General features: G+C 40.1%; 1 protein-coding gene and 1 long non-coding RNA gene across 3 annotated transcripts in view; one reads left to right on the top strand and one right to left on the bottom strand.

Annotated features, from left to right (window-relative positions):
• LOC138724073 (uncharacterized) overlaps nucleotides 1-27,707 on the top strand; it is a 99,008-nt gene that overhangs the window by 32,271 nt on the left and 39,030 nt on the right. The gene's annotated exons all lie outside the window — the stretch shown is intronic.
• Nucleotides 8,529-23,590, bottom strand: LOC138723965 (pancreatic lipase-related protein 2-like). 2 transcript variants are annotated; one of them, XM_069863537.1, is made up of 13 exons: nucleotides 23,408-23,590; nucleotides 22,414-22,462; nucleotides 20,085-20,239; nucleotides 19,267-19,392; nucleotides 18,227-18,361; nucleotides 16,893-17,001; nucleotides 15,639-15,758; nucleotides 15,427-15,549; nucleotides 12,920-13,035; nucleotides 11,317-11,446; nucleotides 10,930-11,041; nucleotides 9,514-9,678; nucleotides 8,529-8,705 (listed from the first exon to the last, which is right to left on the bottom strand). In XM_069863537.1, exons 1-13 carry the CDS (start codon nucleotides 23,435-23,437, stop codon nucleotides 8,642-8,644), a joined length of 1,434 nt encoding a protein of 477 aa, XP_069719638.1. In that variant the 5' UTR covers nucleotides 23,438-23,590; the 3' UTR covers nucleotides 8,529-8,641. The 2 variants fall into 2 exon arrangements, with proteins under 2 accessions (XP_069719638.1, XP_069719639.1); XM_069863538.1 differs by having other exon boundaries at nucleotides 15,427-15,543.

The following is a 27,707-nucleotide window of genomic DNA, read 5'->3' as shown; positions in this document are numbered from 1 at the left end:
CTGCATGCTGAGCTGTAAATAATGTATTCAGCTTCTCATTGTAAAAAACAAGTTAAGAATGAATGCAAGTCCTTGTAGCATGTGGCACTTGCATGTGTGTTTAGATCCCGGCCTGTTTCTTGTTGGCAAAGTGGTGCAGGCCAGTGCTATATATGATGATAATCATTAAAAAGGAGTCTCAGAGGAATCTGGAGGAAGCAGTGGTTAGTCAATGATTGGATCTCATATTTAATTACTGCTTAGACTGAAGGCATGTGTGTAATTTCAGATGAGACAGAACAGATCTAGCTAATAAGAAATTATCTACAGTCTAGTCTATGTTCAGTGCTTAGACGATGGAAATTTGGCAGCCGTCATAGGCCTTGTGTCTCCTCAGAACCATAGAATCATTAAGGTTGGAAAAGACATCCAAGTTCATCCAGTCCCAACACCACCGTGCCTACTAAACCATATCCCCAAGTGCCACACCTTTTGTATGCCTCCAGAGATAAAGACTCCTCCACTTTCCTGGGCAGCCTCTTCCAATGCTTCACCACTCTTTTTTTTTTTTCTAGTATCCAATCAGCTCATGAGATAAGTCCGGGGAGTTAATGAATTTGTGGAGAGATGGAAAAGAGATAAGGAATGTCATGCACCCCATTTGTCAAAATATCAGCATGTAAGTTAAATGGAAAGCAGCCAGTGAAGCTGGTGCCTCTATGAATGGTGAAACACCTTCAGAAATGGCTGAATATCTTTGTGTGAAAAATATAGCTCTTTGAAATGTTTTGTTTGGGAGACCAGGTTTGCTGGATATGCTGAAATATTTTGCTGTACTTTCCAAAGAGTTAGTTCTTTGTGTGTGAGTGTTGAAACAGTGCCACCAAGTGATTCTGCCCCTCTACTCGTCTCTAGTGAGACCTCATCTGGAGCCTTGCACCTAGTTTTGGAGCACTCAGCACAAGGGGGACATGGAGCTGTTGTAGTGGGTCCAGAGGAGGTCCAGAAAGTGAGCTGAGGGCTGGCGCACTTCCCATGTGAGGACAAGCTAAGAGAGTTGGAGTTGTTTAGCCTGCAGAAGAGAAGGCTGTGGGGAGAACTCTCGATCAGGGAGTGTAGGAATAGGTTGAAGGGGAACAGTTTTAATTTGAAAGAGAAGATATTTAGACTGGATATAAGGAAGGGATTTTTTACAGTGAGGATGGTGAAACATTGGCACAGGTTGCTCAGGGAGGTAGTGGATGCTCCATCCCTTCAAACATTCAGGGTCAGGTCGGATGGGGCACTGAGCAACCTGACTGAGTTAAAGCTGTCCCTGCTCCTGCAGGGGTTGGTCTGGATGTCCTGTAAAGGTCCCTTCCAGCCGAAAGCATTCTCTGGTTCTATAAAACTGCATTTGACAAGCATATAAGCTTACTGCATTCTTTAGGTTACTTTTTTATCTGCTCTATATGTTGATAAGTGGTGATCTGGTCAATACAGGATTTTCAACACAGAGTTTCACTCTCCGTATATTTCAGAGGGAACACATAGTGGTGCAGATTAAATGAATGTAGGCCAGTACGAAAAGTTGGAATCAATAGTAAAGGGATTTCTAGCCTGTGTGGTAGGGGTTTTGAGGTCTACCTTCTTTCTGTTTTTCTGGGTCTGATCTGGGTTCCTCCTATGAGGAACAGTAGTTTTTTGTAGCCAGAAAGAAAAGGCTGCCTGTTGCAGTTGCCTTTGATAATCTGCAAGTGAATATATGCAGGTGGTTTTATAAATATCAGCCTGAGAATTATCAAGGACATAAGTATATTCAGATAGTAGTGGCCTTCACATAGGCAGGGAAAAGAGGATCAAAACACTCACTGAGAATCGTGTTTTCTGAAGGAATCTCAGCAACTGTTTCAAGTGCAGCAGTATATAAATTACCCAGGCTATCAGAGAAAGAGAAGTGAATAAAATTGCAAAGGCAATATTTTTCTTTCTCATTTCAATTTTAGATCGAAGATGGTTAATGAATTTCTTAGCTTGCATAGAAGTCATCTGAAAGTGGCTTTGTGTATACCGTCTCCTGGAGAATTGCTAATACTCACTAACAAAGACCACTCAACTTCTTGGAGAATCTTACCTTGAGTCTCTGAGTGGCAGTGCCACACATAAAAATCTTTCTTGATATTTCTGTTGTTCAACTCCATTGTGTTCATGCTGGTAGAGGGAGCGTCTTATATTGAAGAGACAAACCCAAATATAATTTCCAGTGTTGCACAACAGCAACAAAAGGAATATTTTGGAAGTGATATATATTTATGACCTTCCACAATGCATGCTGTCTGTTAATTAGATAAGTCAAGGCAAGCAAAGTTACTGGTGCTGTGAGCTGAAGATTTACCGAGTATAGTATCATTTTAAGGAAATAGTACTAGGGTAGAGTTTTAGAGCAGATGATGACAGGAATCAAAGACAGAGAGGATTCAGTAGGGACAGCCAGGCTTTCTTTTCAAGTAATGGGTAGAACTAAAGGGAAAAGTGTGAAGTCCATTATTCTGAATGCTTGATCTCCTATTAACACTAGAATATTAAACTTATTTGAAAGAAGCAGCTGAAATAAAAGGGTACAACTGTAGATTTTGCCTTGGAGTTTGAAAGGCAAATGCAAATCTTTACTCTGAATGATAAAAGAACATCTCTGAAAAACTTGGATACAGGCCAGCGGCTCAGAACAGAGTTAGTGATCCAAGGCTCTGGACGTCCCCCAAGCTTTCCTAGTGTCAGGGGTAAAAACCCCGAAGTGATGGGATGAAAAGTGGACTAACATCAATACCAGCTTGTATTTTCACATATTGCTATGCTTCTGATGTTGCAAGACACTGGCCCCATCCAGCCTTGTGGTAGCTGGGAAATGAAAAATGTTTTCTACAGCACAGCAGTGTAGGTATGCTCTGTTTGTGCCAAGGTTGGTGATGATGCATGTTCTTACCAGAAGCTTTTAGATCCTTGATAGTTGGAGATAAAGAACAGATTCTTGGCTCAGGTTAAGCTTGGAAAGATGCCACAAAAATAGTCTTGGGCACTTCTGCTTCCTAATTATTGGAAACAGAATAACCAAATGCAATTTGGAAACAATTTGAAATTACAAAGTCCCTGATAATCATGTTAATACAAAAGAAGAATAAGACAGCCACAAGTTTCATGGAGAGCCCCTGTAAAAGGATTCACTGATAGGTCAGGACATTTTGGGGGTTTCCCAAGATTAACTCAAATAAATGTTTGGAATGCACAAAGATTTGCATTTTTGCTTCTACCCCAGGACTCTGCCAAATGTAACTGTTAGCCAGGTGTTACACAGGATACTCTGACTTCATTAAAACTTTAGCAAAATCACTTCCCAAAGATTTGATTTTTATCTTCAAATTACAGGCACATTTGAGAATTGGAGCCTGCTGTAGGAAAACTCAATGATTTTCATTGAGGGAAGAGGTTAGGGGAACTGTAGGTAAATAATTTCACTATCAAGATATGTAGGAGGAAATTCGAGAGAAGGGAGCGAGATGATGCCCCTGCAAGAAAGCTAACTGGGAAAATAGATTTGCTTGCAGGAGATGTGATCTTATAGATGGTTTGGTAACAGGTTTGACACAACCGTGGGCTGAAAAAAATTAAAATGCAGATCTCAGATCTACCTTCAGCATGCTTGTTCTTGGGCACTGAGCCACAGTAATCATTCACTCACTTCTGACAGGTCAAAGATAAAGACTCTAACCTAAATTAAACATAAAGGCAGAAGCCAGAGAAACTTACCAAAATACAGCTCTGTAGAAAAGAATTAGCCTTTCTTGGGGCAACAGAAGTCTGGAGAGAGAAACAAAAACTTAGAAAAAATCATGAGGGAACACATGAAATAGAGATCCTGCAGATATCTGTAGAAGACATAAAAAGCCAGATATATTTTTTTCTAGAGAAAATTATGGACTTTCCCATGGAAATTCTATATGGAAAGATGCTGCAGATTGACTGGGTTATAGAATGGTATAATCAGAACGGACATAGTCTTGAAGGTAGAATGAAAGCATTGGAGAGGCTGTCTGTACAAGAACCTTATCAAGTGTTATCTCTGTCTTTATGAACAGGTAAAGTAGATTTGTTTCCTGCAAATTTGTGGTTCATTCAGAAATTTGTCAGTGTATTCTAGAATATTAGAGCAGCATGAAAAAACCCTGAAGAGTCACAGAAATAAGGTTGTTAGGGTCATAGATGGTGAGAGTCAACTGCCTAAGCTGAATATTGAGGTCTCTAATGAATTTCAGTTATTCTGATGCTTTTGGTTCTGGGCTCGCAAGTATTTGTGAAGGACTTTGTGACAAACTGTGCTTTGTGGAAAGAAGAAAGTCTGCTGGGCTATCCAATAGAGTAGTTCATTGCTGTTAAGGGAGAACTCTGAAAAAAATGTGGTCCTTTTTTTCTCCTTAGCATTCCTGCATAGATCACTTTATGACAAGTGTACTGTTTCACCTACAATTATTTTTCTGATGTTACATATAAAGTAAATACAAATTATGTAAGTGGAGCAGAAAGTTAGTATTTTGGATTATCATTGCTATTCCCTTCTTCTGTACAAGATTTAAGAGGTTCGTCTGTATGTGTGTTTGTTTTATCTTACCAGTTGCCAAAAGAGTATCACGAGAGAGAAAAGGGACTGAGGCTGAATGCTTGTTAGTAATTTCCGCTTGGCATAAATTTTGCAGCGAACAAATGCTTAAGAGAGTATTAAATGAAATTTGTGTTGTAATTCTGAAGCACTCGGAATACTGCAGAATATCTAAATAATGCAAAAGACTGCAAATCTTAATATATCCTTAAGAGCCCTAGACAAATGAAGTGCATTTAGTTAAAAAAGAGCTGCCTTTCAACATAACAGCCAAACATATCAAACGGGTGCATCTCAATCGATAATTTAAAGATGCAATTTATGTTGTTCTAAAAAGCTGGCTTACCTTGTTGTGAAGATATGAAAGAATTATATGTTCCAGTCTTTGTCAAAGGCAGATATGCTTGTGAAATATCAAACTCTTGCATTTTTTGGACTGGCTCCATTAGTACAAAGGTAAAGCATCCAAAGGTTTCATGCAAGTAACAGCATTAATTTTTAACTACAGAAAGAAACAGGAGGAAGACCATTTGCTACAAGCAAAACAGAGCTGCGGTCAGCGTTTGGGGTTTTTTCACTTTAAGCTCATAAAAATAAATCTCTCATAGAGTCATTAAGGTTGAAAAAGCCCTTTAAGATCATCCAACTCAACTGTCAGCCCAACCCCGCTGTTCCTAATAAACCATGCCCCAAAGTGCCATATCTGCATGTTTTTTTAACCCCTCCAGTGATGGGGACTTCACCACTGCCCTGGGCAGTCTCTGCCAGGGCTTTACCACACTTTTGGTGAAGAAACGTTTCCTAATATTCAATCTAAACCTCTCCTGGTGCAACTTGAAGCCATTTCCTCTTGTCTCTTGCTATGTGTATGGACAAAAAGCAAAGACATGCAATGTTAATGTTTACTATAGAAAAGAATGAAAATGAACTCAGGAGAACAGTATATGACAAAAATGCAAACCAGAACAACACAAAGGGAAGAAATTAATGCAGTATTTTATTTTTAGCTGAACTGATTGGGTGAAAAAATGCATATTTTTAAATGTTCTAATCAGCTGGACCACATTTGTAGGAGAAGTTATCAGCCCATATGAGCTGTTATATTTTGTCAGTATGCTGTTGAAGTCTGCAGCCTAAAATTAAATGAAATGAACCCTTATATTTTTAGAAAGTAAGAATATAATTTATTATTCAGAAAAACATCACATTAATTTTTGTATTTGCAAAAGTGGCACAGCCAAGCATACCTGAGGTAGGAAAGGGACAGGCTTTATAGAAGCCTTGACTTCAACAGGACATTGCTTCCTTCTTGTGAGATCTGATGGCCTACACTGTGCTGCTTCCACTGCTCTCATGTCATCAAATCTGATGACCCAGTCCAGTACCTGACCCTGCTGTGCACTTTTTCATGACCCCAAGGAAAATATCTACATTTCTTTTGCTTCAATTTCTGATCATGAGAGGGGGAAAATAAGAATTCCTTTTTCATAGAATCATAGAATAGTATGGGTTGGAAGGGACCTTAAAGATCATCCAGTTCCTACCCACCTGCTATGGGCAGGGACACCTCCCACTGGATCAGGCTGCCCAAGGCCCCATCCAACCTGGCCTTGAACACCTCCAGGGATGGGGCAGCCACCACTGCTCTGGGCAGCCTGGGCCAGGGCCAACTCCCTCTCATGGTGAAGAAATTCCTCCTTACGTCCAGTCTAAAGCTGCCCTTCTTCAGTTTATACCTGTTCCCCCTTGTCCTATTACTACAAGCCTTTGTGAACAGTCCCTCCCTAGCTTTCTTGTAGCCCCTTCAGGTATTGGAAGGTCGTCATAAGGTCTCCTTGGAGCCTTCTCTTCTCCAGGCTGAACAACCCCAACTTTCTCAGCCTGTCCTAGTTTGGGAGGTGCACCAGCCCTCTGATCATCTTTGTAGCCTCCTCTGGACCCATTCCAACCGTTCCAAATCCTCCTTATGATTCCAGAACTGGACACAGTCCTCCAGATGAGGTCTTGCAAGAGAGGAATAGAGGGCCAGAATCCCCTCCCTTGCCCTGCTGGCCACGCTTCTTGTGATGCAGCCCAGGACACAGTTGGCCTTCTGGGCTGCAAGTGCGCACTGCCAGGTCATTTTGAGCTTCTCATCAATCAATCAGTTCCCTCTCTGAGTCCTCATTATGTGTGCAGCTTGGGCAGAAAGCCATGCCTGATTTATGAAGGATGTTGCACATGGTGTAATACTGGTTACAGATGTTTCCCAACTGTGTAGACGTACCTGGTGTTTTTATTTTGCACTTCTCAAGGGGAGTGCAGAACAGTGGATTCCCAACTTACTCAAGAGGGGGATCTTGCCTAAGGAGTTCCTCTAAGAGGGTGGAGGAGGCTGAGTTCCCTGCTTGGGAAGGTTTCTGGATCCTACTCTGTGTGGGTAGAAATTGTAAGAGTACTGAAGCAGTGAACCTGAGAAGGCAGGCAGCTGATTTGTAAGCTTTGCTGTAAACCAGGTAACCTCTTCTGGCAAACTTCATAGGATGTGACTGGGTTCTGACACAGAATTATTGCTGCATATCTTGAAAGACACCTGGTCATCATTCACACTCAGCCTTGTGTAACATATCTCATTAGCACCATTTGGTAAACCTCACTGGAAGTACTCTGGAATAGGTAGTTGTTAGGATGGGACAGAACAGAGCTGACTAACAAGATTCACACATAGGATTTCTGCACCCAAACCTCACATTAGACTGAAAAATCAGCTGTATGTCTTAGGCCACAGTGGGCAGTTAAAAACCAAAGGCATTTTTGAGAGTAGCTTGTGTCAAAACAGAAATAATCTTGGCATATTTTGGCTGATGCTGGTAACCCCTAGGAGTCTGGTTTTGTTAATCAGTGCAATCAAAATTCTGCCAAATCTAGGGGGTGGTGCTCTTTAGTAATCAAATAACGCAGCTCAGGCCCAACTTCAGTGGCTTTAGAAAGGCAACGTAGAGGTGGAAAATTCAGCTTCACCAGTAAAGAGAAAACAATTACCTCAAAGGCTGCCAGAAAATTGAAGGTCCTCAATAGTGCAACATAGTTTTGATAAAGAAGATGCCTGTTTCAGGTACAGAGGAAGAGTCACAGCAGAGCTGAATAGACCACGAGTTCTTACCAAGGAAAAATGCAATAATAGCATATTTTGTGGTACGTTAAACTCTTCTGCTTGACACGTGGTGAATTTTGATGGCAAAGTTGTCTTTAGATACTGTACAGCTTGGTATGTAGTCCCAGCTCCTAAACAGTCTTTGGGATGTGCTGTTTGAATGTTCCTCGGGAAGGAAGGAGATGTCAAGTTCTGATTATTTCTATATTTAAAATTATTCCTCAGACTTCTGAAAGCATGCAAAGGTCCTTTTCCTGAGCAAGTAAGCAGGTGCTAGTAAAGAATTTGGCTGTCTAATGCCCCTTTCCCATCCTTCTACATCCTCCCACACTTTTTTCTTTTCTCTCTATTTTCTTTTCTCTCTTTTCGCTTTTCTCTCTTTTTTCTTTTCTCTTTTTTCTTTTCTCTTTTTATCTTTTCTCCTTTTATCCTTTTCTCTTTTTTTCTTTTCTCTTTTTTTTTCTTTTCTCTTTTTTTTTTTCTTCTCTCCTCTTTCTTTTTTTTGGTCTCTTCTCTCTTGTTATCTTCCTTCCTTCTTTCTTTTTTTTTTTTATTTTTTCCCTTCTTTTTCCTTTTTTTATTGCTTTTTTTCTGGATGCTCCTACTATAAATCGTTGTGTATTTCAAAGGGGAATTGGCTAGGATTATATTTGTATGTGTGCAATACTAGTAAAATACTTTTAACTGTCATTGCATCTGGAATTCACAGAAGAGTTTATCCTTGTATGGATAAAAGCTGGCTATGTTAATTTGAAAATTGAGCTTTTGTAGTGGACTGGGCAAGTTTTTCATAATCTATTGAAGGAGTCTTGTTAAAGTTTGGTGCTGACTGAAGAAGTGTCCTCTTCCAGATGATGAGGGTTGCCACAGTGGACAACCACGGCATTCCTCACCGAGCTTCAGCAAGGCGCCAGGGCTTGCCACGTGCTTGGTGGCACAGTTCCACAGCCACAGAACGCTGACCTGGTGAGGGAGGAAGAGGTTAAGAAAATATTTTTCAGCACGATGGAATGTTTTCTTAGCAGCAGCCCAAAATAATCAATGTAAATCTTATTTTTACTTCATGTTAGGTCAAAGCATGAGCTCTGGTAGGCTGAGAACAGTGTGTGTTATTAAATGATTTTTTAAAGAGCCACTAATTGGTGACTAATAATTAAAGGTGTGTTTGCCTTTATGCTCAGACTCCATTAATTTTTTGATTTGGACCAGGACTGCACTTTTAAAGGAAACCTTTCAGTCTATTTTCCCCACTTACCACACTTTGGGACCCACTAGTGGCTTCATTTTGGTTAAAACTAAAGTGACAGGTGTGCTCCAGAAGCACAGAGAACTGCAGATGCTAGTGGTGCCAATCCAGGACCAGGACCAGGTTAGAGGCAGCTTAAAGCACCCTGCCAAGGCAAGTTTACTCTTGCATCATGCAGAGCTGCTTCTGATGCCCTGTGTGTTAATGGAGGTGTAGGCACTCAAACCCTTGTCCTTTTCTTACAAGTGCAAGGCTACCCCCCTCCAGAATTTCAGATTTGATATCTCTGTTCTTTAGAGAAGTCTGCCTGCAGCACTGAGCTGGTGGGAGTAACTACAGTCAGCCAAACACCCAGGTACTGTAATGAAATTTCGATTAGGCTTCTTTTTTTTTCAATACTTAAACCCACTTGCTTTAAGGGGCATGATACCAAAGGTGTTTTGCTTTTGTCCCCATTTTTTTGTGGGTTTTTTTCATCTTTTCTGCAGACCCCCAGAATGGAAGGCCTTTAGATTATGTACTCACACGTTTCCACTTTCCCCAGATATTACTGTGACTTGTTCAGCTCCCATGCAGGCTCTGTGCACATGACCTAGATGCTTATTCCAAAGAAACTCAGCTTTCGAAATGTTCCCAGAAATTTCTGTATCAATGTAGTTCAAGTACGTGTTGCCTGTTTTGAAAGTGCCCCTGCCAAAAGAAAAGCACAGAAATGATGCTCTGTGTTCTTTAGAAATGAGGGGAAAATAATGCTACAGTTTAGGCAGAAAGGGAGATGAGGGGTGGCATGCTACAAGAGTTGAAGCTTTGAACATGATCATTGTAATTTTATTACTTTTTTTTCATCCACTATCTATCAGAGATGCTAGGCAAAATTTTAGCTTGGAACATATTCTTGGAGAACAGGTTCCCTGGGGAATGCACAGGGCTCTTGGTGCAGAGCCTGACACAGACCAGAGGCATTCAGCTCAGGCAGTAGGAGATTATGTCTCTGGTCCAGAAACACCAAATTCTGTCGTCTCTACTGACTACTCATTCAAGCCATGTAGCAAAGTCTTTTATAAAGTACTTGGACTGTCATTTTCTCATATATAAAATGTATCATATAATTCAGGGAAGATTAAAACACACACATACACAGACAGTGTACATTTCATTTAACCTTTTCAGTAAGGACTAGGAAAGAATGTCTTGTTGACAGTTCAGTTGATTTCTTGCTCCAAATCTGTATTGCTATATTTTTTTTTATTCCCTGGAGTGACTATGGCAGTTTGTCTGCTAACATCATCTCTTCTGGCATGATTTATCCTGAAATAGTTCTGAGGACGAAATGCCACCTGCCCCTCCTTCTTTAGCTTTCCTGTAGCCCCCTTTCAGGACTGGAAGCTCCTCTACGGTCTCCCAGCAGCCTTCTCTTCTCCAGGCTGAACAATCACAACTCTCTCAGCCTGTCCCCCTACAGAAGGTGCTGCAGCCCTTGGATGATCTCCATGGCCTCCTCTGGACTTGGTGTGATGGTTCCCTGTCCTTCGTGTGCTGAGGACTCCAGAACTGAACACAGAACTCCAGGTGAGGTCTCATGAGAGAACAGTAGAGAGGCAGAATCATATCATACACGTCTTTCTCAGAGAAGATCACCAACTGAAGTCTGAACCCAGAAGTAGCCTTCTGTCAGGCCACATCATACCCTGCTCTTTCCCACTTTGTTATGCTAACTGTCCTGAGAAGAGACGAGACGAGATGAGATGAAGCAAGAGAGACCAGCAAGCAGATTTTGACCACAGTCTGTAGCATGGGGAATTTCAACCGCTTATCAACTACTTTTATTACCAGTTTAAATCACAGATCACATAGAATGAGATGAGACATGTAAAAACAACTGTCTTAAATTCAATATGCTGACAATGATAGAGCCATTTTCAACAGTCACATTAAACTTACTTGTCAATTGTATAGGGTTTCCTAATCCCATTAGTTCCAGTCAAGGCTATATCTATTTTTCCCTTTATGGTTTCCATTGCAGATACTCTGACACGTATTTCTTTTCGCCAGCCTTTGAAAGCAAAATGAAATAGATTATGGTTGTAAGGAGATTTCTTTCTTAATGGTGAAGCTTCTCATATATTTCAGTGTCTTTCAGGGAGAGGAAAGGATTGCAAAAATGTGGTTGTAAGCAAACAGAAACTCTTTATAAAGGCAAATGTTAGTTAGTAGATTTTGTAGTGAGTGCCACTTATTAACACCTGCAGTTCTCTCTAGAAATGTAATATACTTGTTCACACGTAAAATTCATTGTTACTTCAGAATTCATCACCCAAAAGAACTTACGAGCAAATGGAGAGGAGGCTCCTGTATTTAAATAAACTGTTTGCTGTTCTTTTTCAGTTTTATGTAAAAACTTATCAGCATGATGGCCCATCAGTGGACATCCTTCCTTTGGACATGGGAAGCATTTTCCCTGGGAGAAAAACAACATGTGTTATAAGACACTATCTGTTTTAATCCCACTTCTTAAAGTTTAAGAAATTAGGGTACTTCAGCTTTTTCCAGATTTTTTTAAAACATACTTGCTTCTGAGTTGAGATCATATCTTCAGTATTTATTTGGTGTAGCAAAAAAAGAAGCTGAGATGGCCAGTCAGCTTATTTCAGTCAGAGAGGAACAGGTTAAAATCTGGCCTAATTCCCTAAGCTTTGCGGAGACCATAAGTAAATACCTTAATGTATATTGTCATTACTACCTGATCTGTAAAATACAGTTAATAAGTTCATCTTTCATAGGGTCCATTGAAATGTTGTCAATTATTATGGGGTGGATCATATTTGCAAGGAAGATCTGGGTGGTTGTCTCTTTTATATGGTAAAGATATTTAAGCTTAGGAATACTGAAGCTTGGGATCTCACCATGGCATGCGTTCTGTCTGCTTTTCATCCTTTGTTCCCATGCAGAACCTTAATGAAATTAATCTACATACATAGATCAAACATTCAGGCCACGACCTTGAATGCATTAAAAAAAAATATATGGATAAGCATGTATATATTTTCAGTGAAAGTGATTTAGTTGCAGTGGGAAGAAATAGCATTATTATTTTTTGATAGTTCCATTTTGAAGTTTGGGAGGTTTTGTAGGAACTGGTATTTGTGGATCTTTGCCTTTTGGGGCTTTAGATGAATAAAAGGCTAAATGATAATCATAACTTCTTTGTTATGAGATTCAAAACCACAATTCGCTCACATCACTAAGTTGCATAGGGTTCAGGTTTTCAAGTCCTGAGTGAAACACCAGCACACTGCGTTGCCTTCTTTCTTGTATCACCTGAGGGTCGTGTGAGCTATGCTGTGCTGTATAAACATTTCCTCTACCCTATATGTTGTGAATATTATTTAAACAGATGTTTAAACATTTCTGAAGTCCAGGGGCTGATAATGGGTTCCACCAGGTTTAGATGCACTTACTGATCTATGAAAACAGGCTGCCCAGGACAGTGGTCGAGTCTACATTCCTGGAGGTGTTCAAAAAATGTGTAGATGTGGCACTTCGGGACATGGTTTAGTAGGCACAGGGATATTGGGCTTATGGTTGGACTCAATGATCTTAGAGGCTTTTTTCAATCTTAGTGATTCTGACTCTATCAGGTGGACTCAGTCCCAGCCTCTCATTGCCCTCTTACTCAACTCTTCTTTTCTCCCTTTGTAACTCTTTTTGGTGTTTATATTTAGTACCTTATTTTTTTTCTAGAACCTTCTTTTGGAGTTTGCTGCTTTTGCATTTTTACTGAGTTTTGGATATGGTCTGAATGAGGGTAGTCAATGGGTCTGCATAGCTTCCCCTGTATCCTGTGATCTAGAGTGTAGAACTTGTCCCAGAAACTATTAAGAGAAGAAGGGCAGGGCTATAATACTCAAATAAATATGTACTCTATACTTACCAGTGTGAAATCTCGGTATGTTTCACACCGGTACCCAACAAATCCATCAGGAGTGGTGATACTCTCAGCATAATACCGGAGGCTTCGTTTATGTCCACATCCAAAAGTTCTATATGCTGAGAAGAAGCCCAGGTAAAAAAAGATTAAAGCTATATAATAACATAGAGTCCATGCCAAAACAACGCTCATGGGCCTTTTTCCCTCTAAAGCATTTGTACCTGTAATGAAGTTTCAGATTTTTAAAATAAGGTAATAATTAAAAGATGTTTAAAGTGTGAATTATTTGGTATTATATCAACTACATATATTTTTTTGACAGACAAGGGTTATGTTCTAATCTGTGTGTTCCTGTGCTCATCCCAGATTTCACAAAGGTGCAGATGCACCAAGGCAGACCTTATGCAGTCTCCCATCCTACTATGTGTACTTAACCGCTTTTACTTTAGCATGAGAACCGAGGAGGACTTAGGAGAATTCCCCTTTGATATTTCAAAGACTGGAATAATTCATAGCTACAGGGTCTGTAATGCATATAGTAGTTACTAAGAAGTACTTTTTGTTTGCTTACAAATATCACAACATGGTATTTTGTAAAACCACAGTTTCCAGACATTTCTAGAATTAAAGATAACTGCAGTAATTATTTTAACTTCAGTGGCTTTCAGTGGTATTAAGCTCTAGAAAATCTGTGGTCATTGGACACTAGTGATTCTGTGAAATGCTATGAAAAGCAAAACGTTTGGCAATGTGTCCTTGATATTGTCAGAATTATTTCAAACAAAGGCAATTTTCCATCAAAGTGAAATTTATAAGCAGGATAGTGCAGGAAAGAAGGAAATTGTATTTGGGTTCTATATACAGGTCCCTCGTAACAAGTTGCGACTTGATGACCTTAGTGGCTTGATAATCTTGGAGGTCTTTTCCAACCTTATCAATTCTATGATTCTAAGTATTGTCTTTGTTGGCTCAGAAGTTTCTGCTTTATCAAAGCACAATACACTGAATTTAGGTTGTATGAAAACAGGCTCTGCTCTGCTTCAGCATTTGTGAGGGCTCACCTAATCATAGGGGGACATCTTGAAGGCACCAAAGTGATTGCAAGTTGACACAGTTTATAGTGAAATCAGAATTTCACCTACTGTCAGTATTTATGCATCTTAAAGACAGACCAATTGGTATTGACCAGTTGATGCACATTGTTGTTTACGTAAAGAGAGAAAACACCCCACCTAAACACCTCTGAAAGGTACTTCAGTCTGTTTTTCTTGAGAACTATCTGCATCATCAAGGCTTCCTATGTTTTCTTTAAAGTTCCTTCTTCAAATCTAATTCAGAAGGGTGAACTTTTAACTTTAAAAATCTCAGCTCTGACTTGCTTTGTGCTAGTGCCAAATTCACTTTATATCTATATGGTGAGAACATAGTAGTCCTTACTGCATCAAAAGTTGTAGAAAGAAGTTACTAAATGGCATTTCTAATGCACTTCATACATAAAAGCACTATATAAATGTAAATATTATCAAACAGAAGAAAGATGCATGAAGTAAGGTTTAAAGAAGATGCAGAAGTTCAGCCTGTCTCCGGTTTTCAGAGCTGCATGAAGAACTAACTCCATCTACTCTTGTTCAGTAGAGCTGAGCTCTAAATATATGAAATTGCAAATAGTGTTGTGAAATGTCTGTGGAAAATATTTAAATTTCTTTTGCTGAAAATGCAGAAATTCCTATACAGTCTGATTGGAAAGAGGTTTGATTCTAATGACTTTGTGCACAGCCAGCGTTCAGCCCTCTTTGTTATAATGTTCTCCAACCAGCTCAAAGACAGAGCATTTTTGAAAGCCAATTACTTAACTAATGGTAGGGATTGCAAAATGTTCAGCTGTGAATAACTGATGGTCTTATTTCTGTAGGTTAGGATCAGAAGACAGGATTTTGGGCATCTATTGTAGAGGATCCCAGGGTAATTCTGATTAACTGCTCAGCTTTCTTTGAAGAGCATGAACTATCAATGTAGCAGTTATTTTATCATCTCCTGTATTTTTAACCTTGTGCTGTTCTCTTTGAAGAGGCTAAAGCTATTAATGGCGTGGATTAGTATGTCTAACTCTAGTAATATTGGGACTGATGTCTTCCTAGGGAGAAAGGAAGCTCAGATTTTAAAATACTCATTTTTGGATTATCCTTCAATGAAATTGTACTGGTCCTTCATGTGTGGAATTGCCACTGAGGTCAGGCTGCCAGCACAGTTGCAGACTCTTTATAAAGGTTGAGATGAACAAGCCTGCACACTTTAACTGAAATTTCCATCCAGAATTTGCTTTGGTTAGTACGTAAGGATATTGGAGGGTATTTCACAGGCAGCTTTAAATCTTCCATTTTTGAGCATTCCCTCCCTACTCCTAATCTGAGCTGTATAAATAACTTATACATTCAAAAACCTTTACCTTAGCCTAGTCTTTATTTCTGCCTGTAGCTTAGAGAGAGGTGTTATTCTTTAAATATATTTACCTCTCATAAGGTCATTGATATTCCGAGTTGCAGGAGGGATACGAAGCTGCATGCATCCTGGCATTTTCTTCCCACCATTTGGGTAAAAATCCAGGTGGCCACAAGTCTGAAGAATACCTGGAGCTGAAATGTTCAGTGAATCAAGGCTGATCACACTCTGATCCGCTGTGGCCAATCTCTGTGTTGGTGTCAGCCTTTGCATGAAAACTTACCAAAGTCAAAGAACAGATGACCAGCATGAGTATGAATTATATCCACAAATTTTGCGTCTGAAGGATCCAGCCGAACCATTGGGGGAGTATACTGGAAAAGGGGCCCAGCTGGATCCAGACCTAAATAAATGGAGATATGTGTGATTAAGTAAATTATATTATATCCATGTCATCGAATTCAGCGTGTGTACACCGTATGTCATTGCAGTTCTACCTTTATTCCATATATAAAAATTCATTTTGTGGTCCATGAAAACCAGGAAAATAAGCAAGTTTTTAATAGAAAGATGTCTAGGGGCAATGAAGTGCAGTAAAATGTTGATGGGTGCTTGACTTACTTGTGTGGAACAATTTTATAAGAAGAGTTTTGGGGGTTTTTTTGCATGTTAGTGAGTGATATGAAATCTTGATGTGACACTTTGAGCGTGGAGATTCATCTGAGAATTTTGATTTGGTCAAAAATCTATTTAACTTCCGAAAGAGCTTGGTTGAAATTGTTACCCTCTTCACTTCAGTGTCAGTGAGCTCTCTTCAGGACCAAAGCAACACAGTTCTGACCCCAGTTCTGCTAAACTGCTTACATGATTGCTTACTATGCACACAGCTGAGTCAAAGAAGTGTGTCTGCAGAGAGAAGAACTGATTAGAGGAGAAAGGAAAGCAGAAAATAGCGAGTCTTTAAAAAAAGTGATGTGTGATTGTGTCATGATGTTGTGCGACCAAGAGCTTTCTTATTTTCAGGGTGCCCATGACTATTCCTCATCCTGACATACTAGATCAAGGGATTTGGATTTTGCATTTCAGATTTTCAATCTTTTGAACTGCTGAAAAGTCATGTTAGAGTGAGTTTTTAAAACCAAATATGACAATGATTTGCTAATATTTTACAAGTCTTCTTATTTCATACGCAATGCACTATTTTGTTCCTGTTTTTTTATACCACTATAATTATAACCAAGTGCTCCCTGAGACTTTTGACCTGTGGAAAGTGACTTCTGTTTAGCCACAATCAGGACAGTAAAGCCTTTCTGCTGCTGTTGCTGTCCAACCATTCTCAGGGCTGTGATCACTGACGTGAAATGCTTGGCTTGTGATACAATGTAGTTTCATTTGTGTGCCACTGTGCTTGATGTTCATTATGATAGACCAACACATTGCAGTCTGGACTGTGTGTTTCTAAGGCAGCAATGATTCTTCAGTTCTCTTCTGTTCCATGAAAACAGAATGTTTCATCAGCTGAAAATAGCTTCAGTACCTGTTATTCTTCCAATGCCAGGTTTCCTCCTGCCGGCCTCCCCTGCGGCATGTGCACCGAGACTATGGCCGATGAAATGAATGTTGGCAGGAGAGTAGCCATAGTCTCTCTGTAAGATGTATGGAAAGGGAAAAACATGTGTGTTAGGCGGGGCCTACAGGAAAGCTGGGGAGGGGGTCCTTATCAGGAGTGCAGGGATAGGATGAAGTGGAACAGTTTTAAGCTGAAAGGGAGGAGGTGTAGATTAGATCTTAGGAAGAAGTTTTTTACTGTGATGGTAGCGAGGCACTGGCACAGATTGCCCAGAGAAATTGGGGATTATTCATGCCTGAAGGTGTTCAAGGCTGGGTTGGATAAGGCTTTGAGCAACCCGATCCAGTGGGAGGTGTCCCTGTCCATGGCAACAGAGTTGGAACTGAGTGATCTTTATGGTCCCTTCAACTCCAATCAAGGTCCCGTGCTCTGCCAGGGCATGGCCAGACCAGCAGGTGATGGAGGGGAGCATCTTGGGTGGAAAGTTACTGTTGCAGGTGGTGGGATACCATAAGAAAAGCAGTTACCAACTCACCCCTCTTTTATTATGCCTCTGGAAAGGAGTAATCTCTGTCAGGAATTGGCCCTTACAATAGAAAGGGGGAAAGCAAAGTCCTGCACATAGCTCCCCTCCATTACACAAATTGTTTACCCAAAAGGCAAATGATCACCCTGCCTCTGTGCTGAACCTGCCTGTCCAGTCAGGATAGTGGTCTGTGTCAGAGGAGTTTTCAGTGCCTTTATCTTCAGTGGATCCTCTATGTGAATCAAAAGATCACCCTACTGTGGAGACTCTGGACCATGCAGGTCTTGCGGGACTGCAAGCACCATCCCAGGAGTGCTGCTGGTGTGCTGGGCTTAGCAGATGTTCTGTGAAGGAAGCCTGACTATGGCTGTGGGAAAGCTGCTTCTCTGTGCTGCAACCCAGTTCTTGCAGGAGGCAGGATGCTAGACCCATGGAGGGATGATTTAACCATGTTGGCTCTCTATTACTTCTCTTCACCCTGCCAGTATTGCTAGACTCTAATCTGATGTCTTATTTGGTAAAAAGTCCATCATGAGCAAAACTTTCAGAAATTATGGCTTGTAAGCCTTAAGGGATGTGCTTACCTGTGGTCCAACACTAATGTAGGTCTTTCAATTTGTGTAGGATTAGAGATTTCTTGTGGCATTTTCAGCTGCATTATTGAGTACTTCTATACTTCCTGACTCTGTTGCATCAAACCTAAAGGTACCACCCTGAATACAGCCTTTACCATTTAGACTGCATTCCGATATTCTTGTTCCACAGATGCCTTTACCTCAAGAAAATTCACCAGATAGACCAGCTCAGCCCCCACGATGCGGACGTTGTTAACAGCATCAGTGTACAAACCACTAGAGCCACCCGTCCAGTCGGTCAAAATGCAGTTCACGTCCTCGACGTGAAACATGAGCTGGTGGAAAACAGGGATATGGTTTAGAAGTGGACAGGTATGGCTTGACTAGAAGATCTCATAGGTCTTTTCCAACCAAATGTTTCTATCATTTTATATTTAGTGTAATAATTCCTGCTAGTACTGAAGAATCAACACAAGGAGGCAGAGTGGAGGCAGTGATTTGAACTTAATGTAAAACACACATGAGCTTGCTTCGGTTCGGTTTTCCATTCCAGATACCTTAGCTTTAGAGTGTCAACTTCTCTTAATGAAAGAATCCCAGTTAGAAAAAAGAGGATAATATGACTTCTCTTTTACTGTCCAAGCTTTATTCTTCAGAACTTATATGCTTGGATCATCTAAAAAGATTCACAAATTTGTGTTCATGTGCTTGAATTTTTCAGCCCTGAAGTTAATATATTTTATCTAAAATATTCTGCTTATACACTTCTGGCAACAGAACATTCTGATTTTTCTTTCAGAAGTAACTTAATTTCTTGAAACACGCCTAAATAATATGAAACCAATCTGCTGATAAAAGCATTTTAGTTTCCTTAGATCAAAGGCCTGACTCAAACTGAAATGTTTGTTTTTTACCTTTTGCTGAGGTGAGAAAAGTGACTTTTTCTTTATTATTGGCAAGGAATTGAAAAATCCATTAATTATAGCTTTCCCTATGGAGGTGAATGCTGCAAAGGGGCATTTAGCAGGAGGCTGAAGCATGATATATTCATACCTGGGAACAAGGGGGTGGTGTATGTGGAACTGTGCTTCATTCTGAGCTTTTTTTCCCCTTTTATATTCCCTGAATCAACCACAGAACAGAGGCGTAAATTTTATGTGGGAATTTTAAGGCAGTTCCTGTGGGTATGTGGATATTTGCACTCTCAAACACAAATAAAATGACAACATGCATGCCATACCCTGCACATATTTGTGATCCAGGGGAGATCCGCTCCACCAAGATGGCCATGTATAATGAAGCAAGTTTTCCTGTGTGCACCAAAATTCGAAGCTTTGATAGTTGATGGGTTAGTAGCAGAAATTTTCTGTCAAAAACACAACCAACAAACAAAACAAAAATGTGACTGCTCCATCCCAGTGTATGTTTTGATATTCCCCTTCCTTTCTCACGAACATGGATACTTTCTCTTCTGGTCTTCATTCTTAACTACTCGCTCTTAGGGCTCAGCATTAGCCACCACATGAGACCAATTGTATGTAGTTCAGAGGACCTAATAGTTATGGGTATGATCCCCACTCCTGAGTTGTGTGTATGGGGTTGGAACATGTTTTTAATCTAGAATCATAGAATCATAGAATAACCAGGTTGGAAGAGACCCACCGGATCATCGAGTCCAACCATAGAGATACATAGGAGCCAAATGTGAGCTTTTCTTTTGTGCTGCCTTCCCTAACTCTGGCTTTTTATCATGCTGAACATGAAACTTAATTTGGGGCATTAGCTTACTGTAGAGAAATATATAAAACATATCCAAAATATATCAGATGACTTACGCTAGAAGGCAGCGATTAATATGTTGTAAATATACCTGGCTCATCAGAGAGCTGAAATGAGGGAAAAGAAAAAAGATAGAAGGAGATTATGATGGCCTGTTTGTATGTAATATAGAATTGAGGCTTCTTCTGGAAGTCATGAGAGCAAAAATACAGGACAAAAGACACTATCTGTGTAAGTTGTTGTATACTACCAGTATTTAAAAGCAAAGCAGTTTCTTACTTGATATATCAAGCTGTTGTCTTTAGTGTAAAGAAGGAACTTGGTGTTCACATCTTCTGGAGACCTGGGCAAGCCTGCCAGTTGTCTCCCTGGGATCCCAGACCAAGGGGGGTTATCTGTAAAGCATCCAAGCCTCTCATAGCAAACCTCTCTTCCTGGGATAGGCAAAGAAAAATGTTAGTGTTCTGGGAACATAGCAGGTTGGGCTGGCACCACTTTACAAGAAGCTGACAGGACAGGGTTTTACCAGGGAAGCAGAAAATGGCTGATTTGGATTAGGATGGTGCTCTGGTTCAAGATAAAGTAGAATCAGTTTCCTCAGCTCAGTCTCGTCTAAGTGACTTCAGTATCTGGAAGTTAACTGCGTATTTTCAGACAGTATTTCTCTCTAGAACCAATTACATGGAGCATTGTTATGTAGAAAGGTTATTCCTTCTACTTATTCCCATAGGAACCAAGGCCATCCTCGAGCTGGTGGAGCCATAAGAGAATGGGGTGAAAAGGGGTGCACATGCAGGGAGGGGCAGATGGGACAGGTGACCCCAAACTGACCAGCAGAGGATTTCATCCCACATGCATCACACTTGGTATAAAACTGAAGGATTACGAGGGTCAAGCTCTCTTCTTTGGTGGGTGGGGTCCAAAAAGGACCTCATGTACCTTTTTGCCACTGATCCCAGATCTGTGCATTCCTGAATCCAGTTCCTAAATCCACCTCTATCCTGCTGCTGACTCCAGCCCAGGACCTTTTCCCTGTGCCTGCTGTGCAGCATCAGTGGTAACGCAGTCATCAAGAGGGGGCAATTTCATATGTTTGGGTACACTTTATTATTTTCTTGTTAAAAGTATTTCCCTTATTATTGTTGTTGTTTCATTAAGCCTGTTTTACTTTCTAATCCATAAAAGTCTTTCTCTCATTTCCCTTCTCCTGTGTGTGTGGGGTGGGGATTGCAATCACAACAGCTCACGTTTAGCTGCTGATCAGGTTGGGCTGGGGCTAAAACTTTACAGATGGCACTTGTGTTCATTTTTCATTTAGGGGTTCGGTTGTGCTCCTGTGCCTTGCGTAGGTAGCAGGATCTTGAACTTCAAGACTGATTTCGGCTGCAAACATAACGCAGAGCTCAGCTTGATGAACTCATGAGAGTGCAGGATGTGTTTGGTCAAACGTGTTCTTAACACAGCTATCAGAAAAATATGATAAAATCTTGATTGATTGTGGATGCAGAGAACAAACTGTCTTTTGCTGCCAGTGCAGAGCAGTCCTTCAATTAGTCCTAATGCTCCAGGGATTACCTAAATTGTTATTACTTGTGCAACAATTCATGAAGGAATGTAAAGAAACAAAAGCATTAGAACAGCTGCCTCTGATTGCTCCACAATGTGCATTAAATACTTCCCTTATTGTTTTATCATTGTAAGATTTTAGTGGAAGCAATGAAGTGGAATTTGAGTGGAAGCCTAGAGCCAAGCACAGTTTCAGGAAATACAGTCTGTGCCTGAAGGACTAGAGTTTCCCAATTTCTATTGTGGATTTGATACAATAATGATGCAAATATGACATAGGGGTGTTACCATTAAATGTCATCCTTACCCACTATGGATAGCACTACAGTTGTGAAACCCCGAATAATTTTATTGCTATTAAAAAGATAGGGGAAACAATGAGAAACTATTACCTAGGAGAGGTGACTGATTTGTAATGCATCAGACTGTGCCTTACTCTTACTTATTACTCTGTATGAAATGTAGCAGTAGATTGATATACTGGAAATACATCCAGAGAAAGAGAAGACTTAATTGTAGAGCTGCAGTTAGAGACTTCCATCATCTTCACAGGAATCTTTCCTCTGATGCCAGTGAACTTTTGGACTGTAGTTTTTTTGTTTCTCTCTGCTTTTTCTGTGTGTCTATCCCTGTTGAACTATTCTTTTCTATCATTGAAAAGGTGTTCTGGACCAGCACTCTTTTCTTATTCTCTGCTTAGCTTTGTGAAGAGTAAGTGCCTAGGCTGGCACTATACATGTTGTAGCCTAAATGCTGATGTGGGTTCAGGGTAGGTAGGGAAAACTGCTCTGGAAGAACTTTCAATTCATATATAAAAATACCTTTCTAATTCCCATTCTGCTTGCTAGCTGCAAAAACCTTTACAGAATTAAAAAGGAATAGGTTAAATGTGAGAAACACATGATGTAGCTCAATGCTCCTAATGAAGAAGTCCTTTAAATCCATTCCAAAGCGTATCCTTTTTCTAAAACATAGATATTCTGGTATAAGCTGCACACAACAACATTTAATGTTTATAGATTTTATCAACTATGTGTCTTACCTCTGGCTGCATCAAGAAGAAAAAGAGTAGTGATCCATACTGCAAACATCTAAAACAAATAAGAACACAGTTCAAACCTAATTAAAATTAGAATCTGGAATTCACCTAAGGGTTTCCTTTACCCATTAGAAAAAAATAATAGTTAACATTGGAGTACTTCAGGTATTTGATGAGTTGGATCGAAAAGAATCAACACTTCCTTAAAGATACTGAGGTTTCAAGAAAATATTTTTGGGTTTCTTTCTGTTTGCCATAGAGATTTTGCACACACAGGATGTCCTCTAAGCATCTCTTAACAGTTGTCTACCTGACCTTGACAAACAGAAGCATTTTTTTCCTCTAGAGCTGCAATTTAGGGGCAAGCAAATGAAACTCCTAGAAGATTTGCAACATTTTTTTACAGAGTAAATTTTCTTCTAGCATTCAGTAGAAAAGTTACTCATAGAACAGCTATACAGTGATTGTATTTAAAAGAATCCAGGGAAAATATTATTTGTGTTTATAAATCATATAGATAGTCGTGGAAACTCATTTTGATCATTTCTGTCATCCATTATACTGCTTATCAGCTCTGATCTGCTTGATCACATAATCACCGGCTGATAGGTAATCATCAGAGTAAATGGAACTAGTTATTTACTTCAAGGCAAAGTAGGGAAAGCCTTTTAAGCTTAGTCTTACTGCTACTGCTAGTAACTTATCTTCAGAGAAAGGAAGGTTATTCTTAGAAATGTCTAGTATCAGGCCCTGATCCTCCAATGATTCCTGCATAGGTGAAGTCCTGCATCCTCTTCCTGTCCTCTCCTTGCCTAGTCTCCCCAGTCCCCTGAAGTCAGTGATATACAAAGCAAAGATATCATCCCTGTGAAATCCACTGCAGGTTCCTCTTCCCATCTGTTCTCCTCCAGCCACTCATCCATTACTCCATACCTTTATCATGACGACCTAATTTAGGTTCCTTAGATGCTCTTGTCTCCAATGTATCCCATTTTACCTTGGCAAGGCTCAGGGTAAGTTCCTTCATCCACCTCTCAGCTGATTGCAGCAAACCTTGTAGAAGACCTTTGAGGATCCTGGAATGAAGCAGGAGAGCACTGCACCTGCCTTCTGAGGGCACACAGTGGAGGGACCCCCGCTTCACCACTGCTGCACAACGCTTGTGTTCCCAGCCGCATCTGTGACTGTTGGTTAGTGCCGGAAGAGATCTCTTCATGTCAGGCAGGCTTCAACTGAGATAACACCAACCAGCTCAGACCAGTTGCTGCGTGACTCCACCTGTTTCATGTAAAGTTGCAAAGAGGGTGTTATTGTCATCCATCGGTAATTATTTTTAAAGCTAAAAAGTACTGGAAGGTGTGATGTAAACAGGGAACAAACACACAGGCTTTCAGGATCAGGAGCAAGGCCCTTGTCATCAGCGGGGCTGCTCATCTCAGTGTGATGTTGAGTTGGGATTCAAGTGAATTTGCACCACATAGGAAAGCTATAGCTTAAGAAGAAATTCTTCATGATGAGGGTGGTAAGGCAATGCAACAAGTTGCCCAGGGAAGTTGTGGCTGCCCTATCCCTGGAGGTGTTCAAGGCCAGGGTGGATGGGGCCTTGGGCAGCCTGATCCAGAGAGAGGTGTCCCTGCCCATGGCAGCAGGTGGGACTGGATGGGTTTCAAAGTCCCTTCCAATTTAAACATTCTATGACTCTAATCCTAATCTTGTGGGTCCTACCCCAGAGTTTAAATAGTAAAACCATCCTTCTTGATACTGATCTCTGCCTTAAATAATTGACAGTCTTAAGCAAAATCTGCAAATCTGTATTTGATAGTTAACTCTACCATTACAACATTGAGACACAAACAAAGAATGTGGGATCAGCTAGCATGTACATTTGCGGCATTTAAAATGTTACCTGAGAAAAGGCAGAGAGGAGAGGCAAGGTTGAAAAAATATAAAGGAAGTAAATTGCTCAGTGTGTCTTCTGCTTTTTGTTTGTCTTGTTGTTCTCATGTCTGTGATTTTGCTAGTGGATGAATTACCTGGATTTTCTTTCCAAAGGTGATAGAAATGCTTTTAAACAAGGGAAAATAGTTCCTTGGGCAGATTGTCACTACATCAATTCATGTCACCATGAATCTTCATAATTAAATAATATTAATTGCAGTCATTTCAGTTTTGGTGTTTTGACAATGATGTCTTTTCATGTAGTACTGTGTTGTTATACTGTTGCGTTAACATTTCTGATCAGGCTTTCCTAGAAATCTTTGTTCCTGTATGTAGACACAAATGAGAAACTCGCAACTCAACATTTTAATGTTAAACCCTTTAAATACGTTGGGTCACCACTGGCACCTCCTAAGCCAGAAAAGGGGAGACTCCCTTATAGTCTAAACCTTTCCATTGACTGATGACTTATCTCGTACCTAGTGTACAGAATGGCAAACTGGGTTAAAGTGGTTTTTAAGGGTGCTTGGTACAAAAAACATTTCCAGGCTTTATTTTTTTGCTCAGATATTCTCAAAAGGTTAATTGCTTCAGATACAGATTGTAGAAGCAAATAGATCATAGAATCATAGAATCATAAAATAGTTTGGGTTGGAAGGGACCTTTAAGATCACCCAGTTCCACCCCCTTGACATGGACAGGGGACCTCCCACTGCATCAGGATGCCCAAGCCCCATCCAACCTGGCCTTGAACACCTCCAGGGATGGGGCAGCCACAGCTTCCCCGGGCAACCTGTGCCATGGCCTCACCACTCTCATTGGGAAGAAATTCCTTCTTATGTCTAGTCTAAATCTGCCCCTTCTCCAGTTTATAGCCATCCTCCATCTCTGTGCTCCTGAACCCTAGCAAAAGATTAAGAAGGAAAGTTAGTGTGCAGCTCAGGGAGCTTGGGTTTGTTTTCATTTTTTCAGGACTAAGTTGGTCCTTAAAGAGTTTAATTATTCATATTAAAATTCATTTAATTTCTTGTTTGCTCACATAATTAAAAACTATTGTTCAGGTGTAAATTAGTCAGCTAAGTAGTCACCAATAGAATTCAGCAAATAAAAATCTTGACCAAGTGTTTGGAAAAAATGCTTAAAAGAAACACTCAAAAAAAAATCTGCTTCCATGTTCTCCTAGATCATCTGGGCCAAAACTGCATTCAGAGCTAGTTACAGGTGCTCAGATCTGTGATACAGATCCAAAAGGAGTGGATGCTTGATTTTTTATATGTCTAAGCGTTTACAGACAAACTCAGAGAGGCTGATTCACTAGAATTTAAGGGTCCTACAGAAAATTAATCTACATTTCCTGCGTCTGATTTTATTCTGTTATAAATAATATTGGACCAAAACATCACTTCATTCTATTCTCATAGTTTCTTCACATTTCGGAATGAGAGTTTAGTGCAGAAGCAGATCACTAGTTAACTCAAACTTCTAAATAAACCTAGTTGAGTCAGTAAATTATTTTTGTTAATTTGAATTAATATATTTTACCTATAGAGAAAATTTTGAGCATATGCTCTCTGGGGACCTCAAGAAATCAGAATTACCTGTTACATTAAAAAAGCCTTTCTGGAAGCAAACCACACCTCAATCCTCTGGTGCAACAGGGACTTAACAGCAGTCTGGTGATGGGGATTTCAGATCGCTCACGAGATTCATTGACTTTGCCAAGTTAATATTATTTAAGACATTTAAGGGCTTTTGATTTTACATATGGTGACAGCATCATTGTCTCCCATTGTAGATGCAAATGTGTAATATCCAATTCTTATAAATCATCATTCCAGTTTGAATTGAGCATCAACTGGAGCTTAACTTCTCTAGCCTTTTCTCAGAACACATGAAATGATTATTTAGTGATGTTCACGCTGCCTTTCAGCAGTCAGTGAGTCATCACAGCTGTCCTCCAAGTTTTAAGACAAGGTTATTGAGAGAGCAAGGTATCATCATATTTGTAAAAAATTAGGCAGAGGATTTACTCCAGCAGACAAGCGTGAAATGAGTTTTCTATGCCAGTTTACTAATACCAGGAAAGCTTGTAACTCAGCAGCATTGTTAGGTGTCAGCACTTCTGTGTCAGCTGCTAAAAAACTTCTCACTTCAATGTGGTTAACTACTTCAGAATTACCTGGGACCCATGCAAGAAGTAGCAAGCCATGAAGTGCTGACTCTCCATGCCCTAGAAGTTCTTGAGACTTTCTTGAGACTTCCTCTTCCATGACCTTGTCCAAGCTGTCCTTGAACTCATGCACACTTCCAGCACAGCCAGCATCCTGTAGTGTACATTGTGATTATGCAACTGCAAGAAGAATCACCTCCTTTTGCTTGTCTCAGGGTGTGCAATTGCCACCTTCATTTCATTCCCCTGTTACTAATGTGAAAGAAAATGAACAAGTAATTTTGTATTTACCTTCTCTGTGATCCCTTTAATTTTATAGACCATGTTCACCGCCCCCATCTCTTTTCCAGGGTCACTTCTGGTTTTCTCTTATGTGCCAGAGGAGGTGGGAAAATGACTGCTTATTCCTTTTGGCTGGAATAGATTAGACATTAGTCTACATTCCCAAACCAATAAGGAAAATTCCTTCTGTCCCAAAGTTTTGCAATAAATGCGTGTTATCTTGAGGGATGAAATGGCCAAAGGTGGAAGAAATTCTTTCTGCAGCTCAAAAATAGTTTTGCGAAGTCCCTCCTAAAGGCTATAGCAACATCTGTAAGAGAGGAATGTACATGATGAGGTACGCTGCATATAATATATTATGATTACAAAAATAAGACTCATAGGGAATATTCATTCAAGTGTTTTTCTGCAGGGCTGTTTATGCTATTTTTTAATATTTTTGTCACTTGATTATAATTGCACTCACTTGTCATGTCTTAACCTGCAGAGCAAACATTCAGGGCAGGCACTTACCTCTCTAGCTCTGCAGGTTGTGGGATGAGTAACTGAGTTTTTGGTAGTCTATGAACTATGCTTATTATAAATGGTAACAGTAATGTAAAGGTCACCCTTTCCAAAACATCAGCTGTAGGGCCCTCCCTAAGGAAGTAATACTTCTGAATGAAAAACCTTAAATAGCAGCAAGTGTTTTTCTGTTCTTTGCATTTCCAGTCCATTTGGCTGCTGAGATAGATATGAAGGGACTATTATTCTTTTAATCTGTTGTTCTTTCATTATGATCCATCTTCTAATACTTTTATTCATGCCAATCCCAGTGGTATCACTCATAGAATAAAATACTTCTTAGTTGGAGAGTGAGAACCAAATGTTAAGTTCTACTTGCTTTGTAGTTTAATACCATTTAAAC

This window comes from Phaenicophaeus curvirostris, chromosome 9 (assembly GCF_032191515.1).
Source record: "Phaenicophaeus curvirostris isolate KB17595 chromosome 9, BPBGC_Pcur_1.0, whole genome shotgun sequence".
Classification (NCBI taxonomy): domain Eukaryota; kingdom Metazoa; phylum Chordata; class Aves; order Cuculiformes; family Cuculidae; genus Phaenicophaeus; species Phaenicophaeus curvirostris.
The sequence above is the reverse complement of the archived record's forward strand: the minus strand, read 5'-3'. Positions and strand labels throughout refer to the sequence as shown.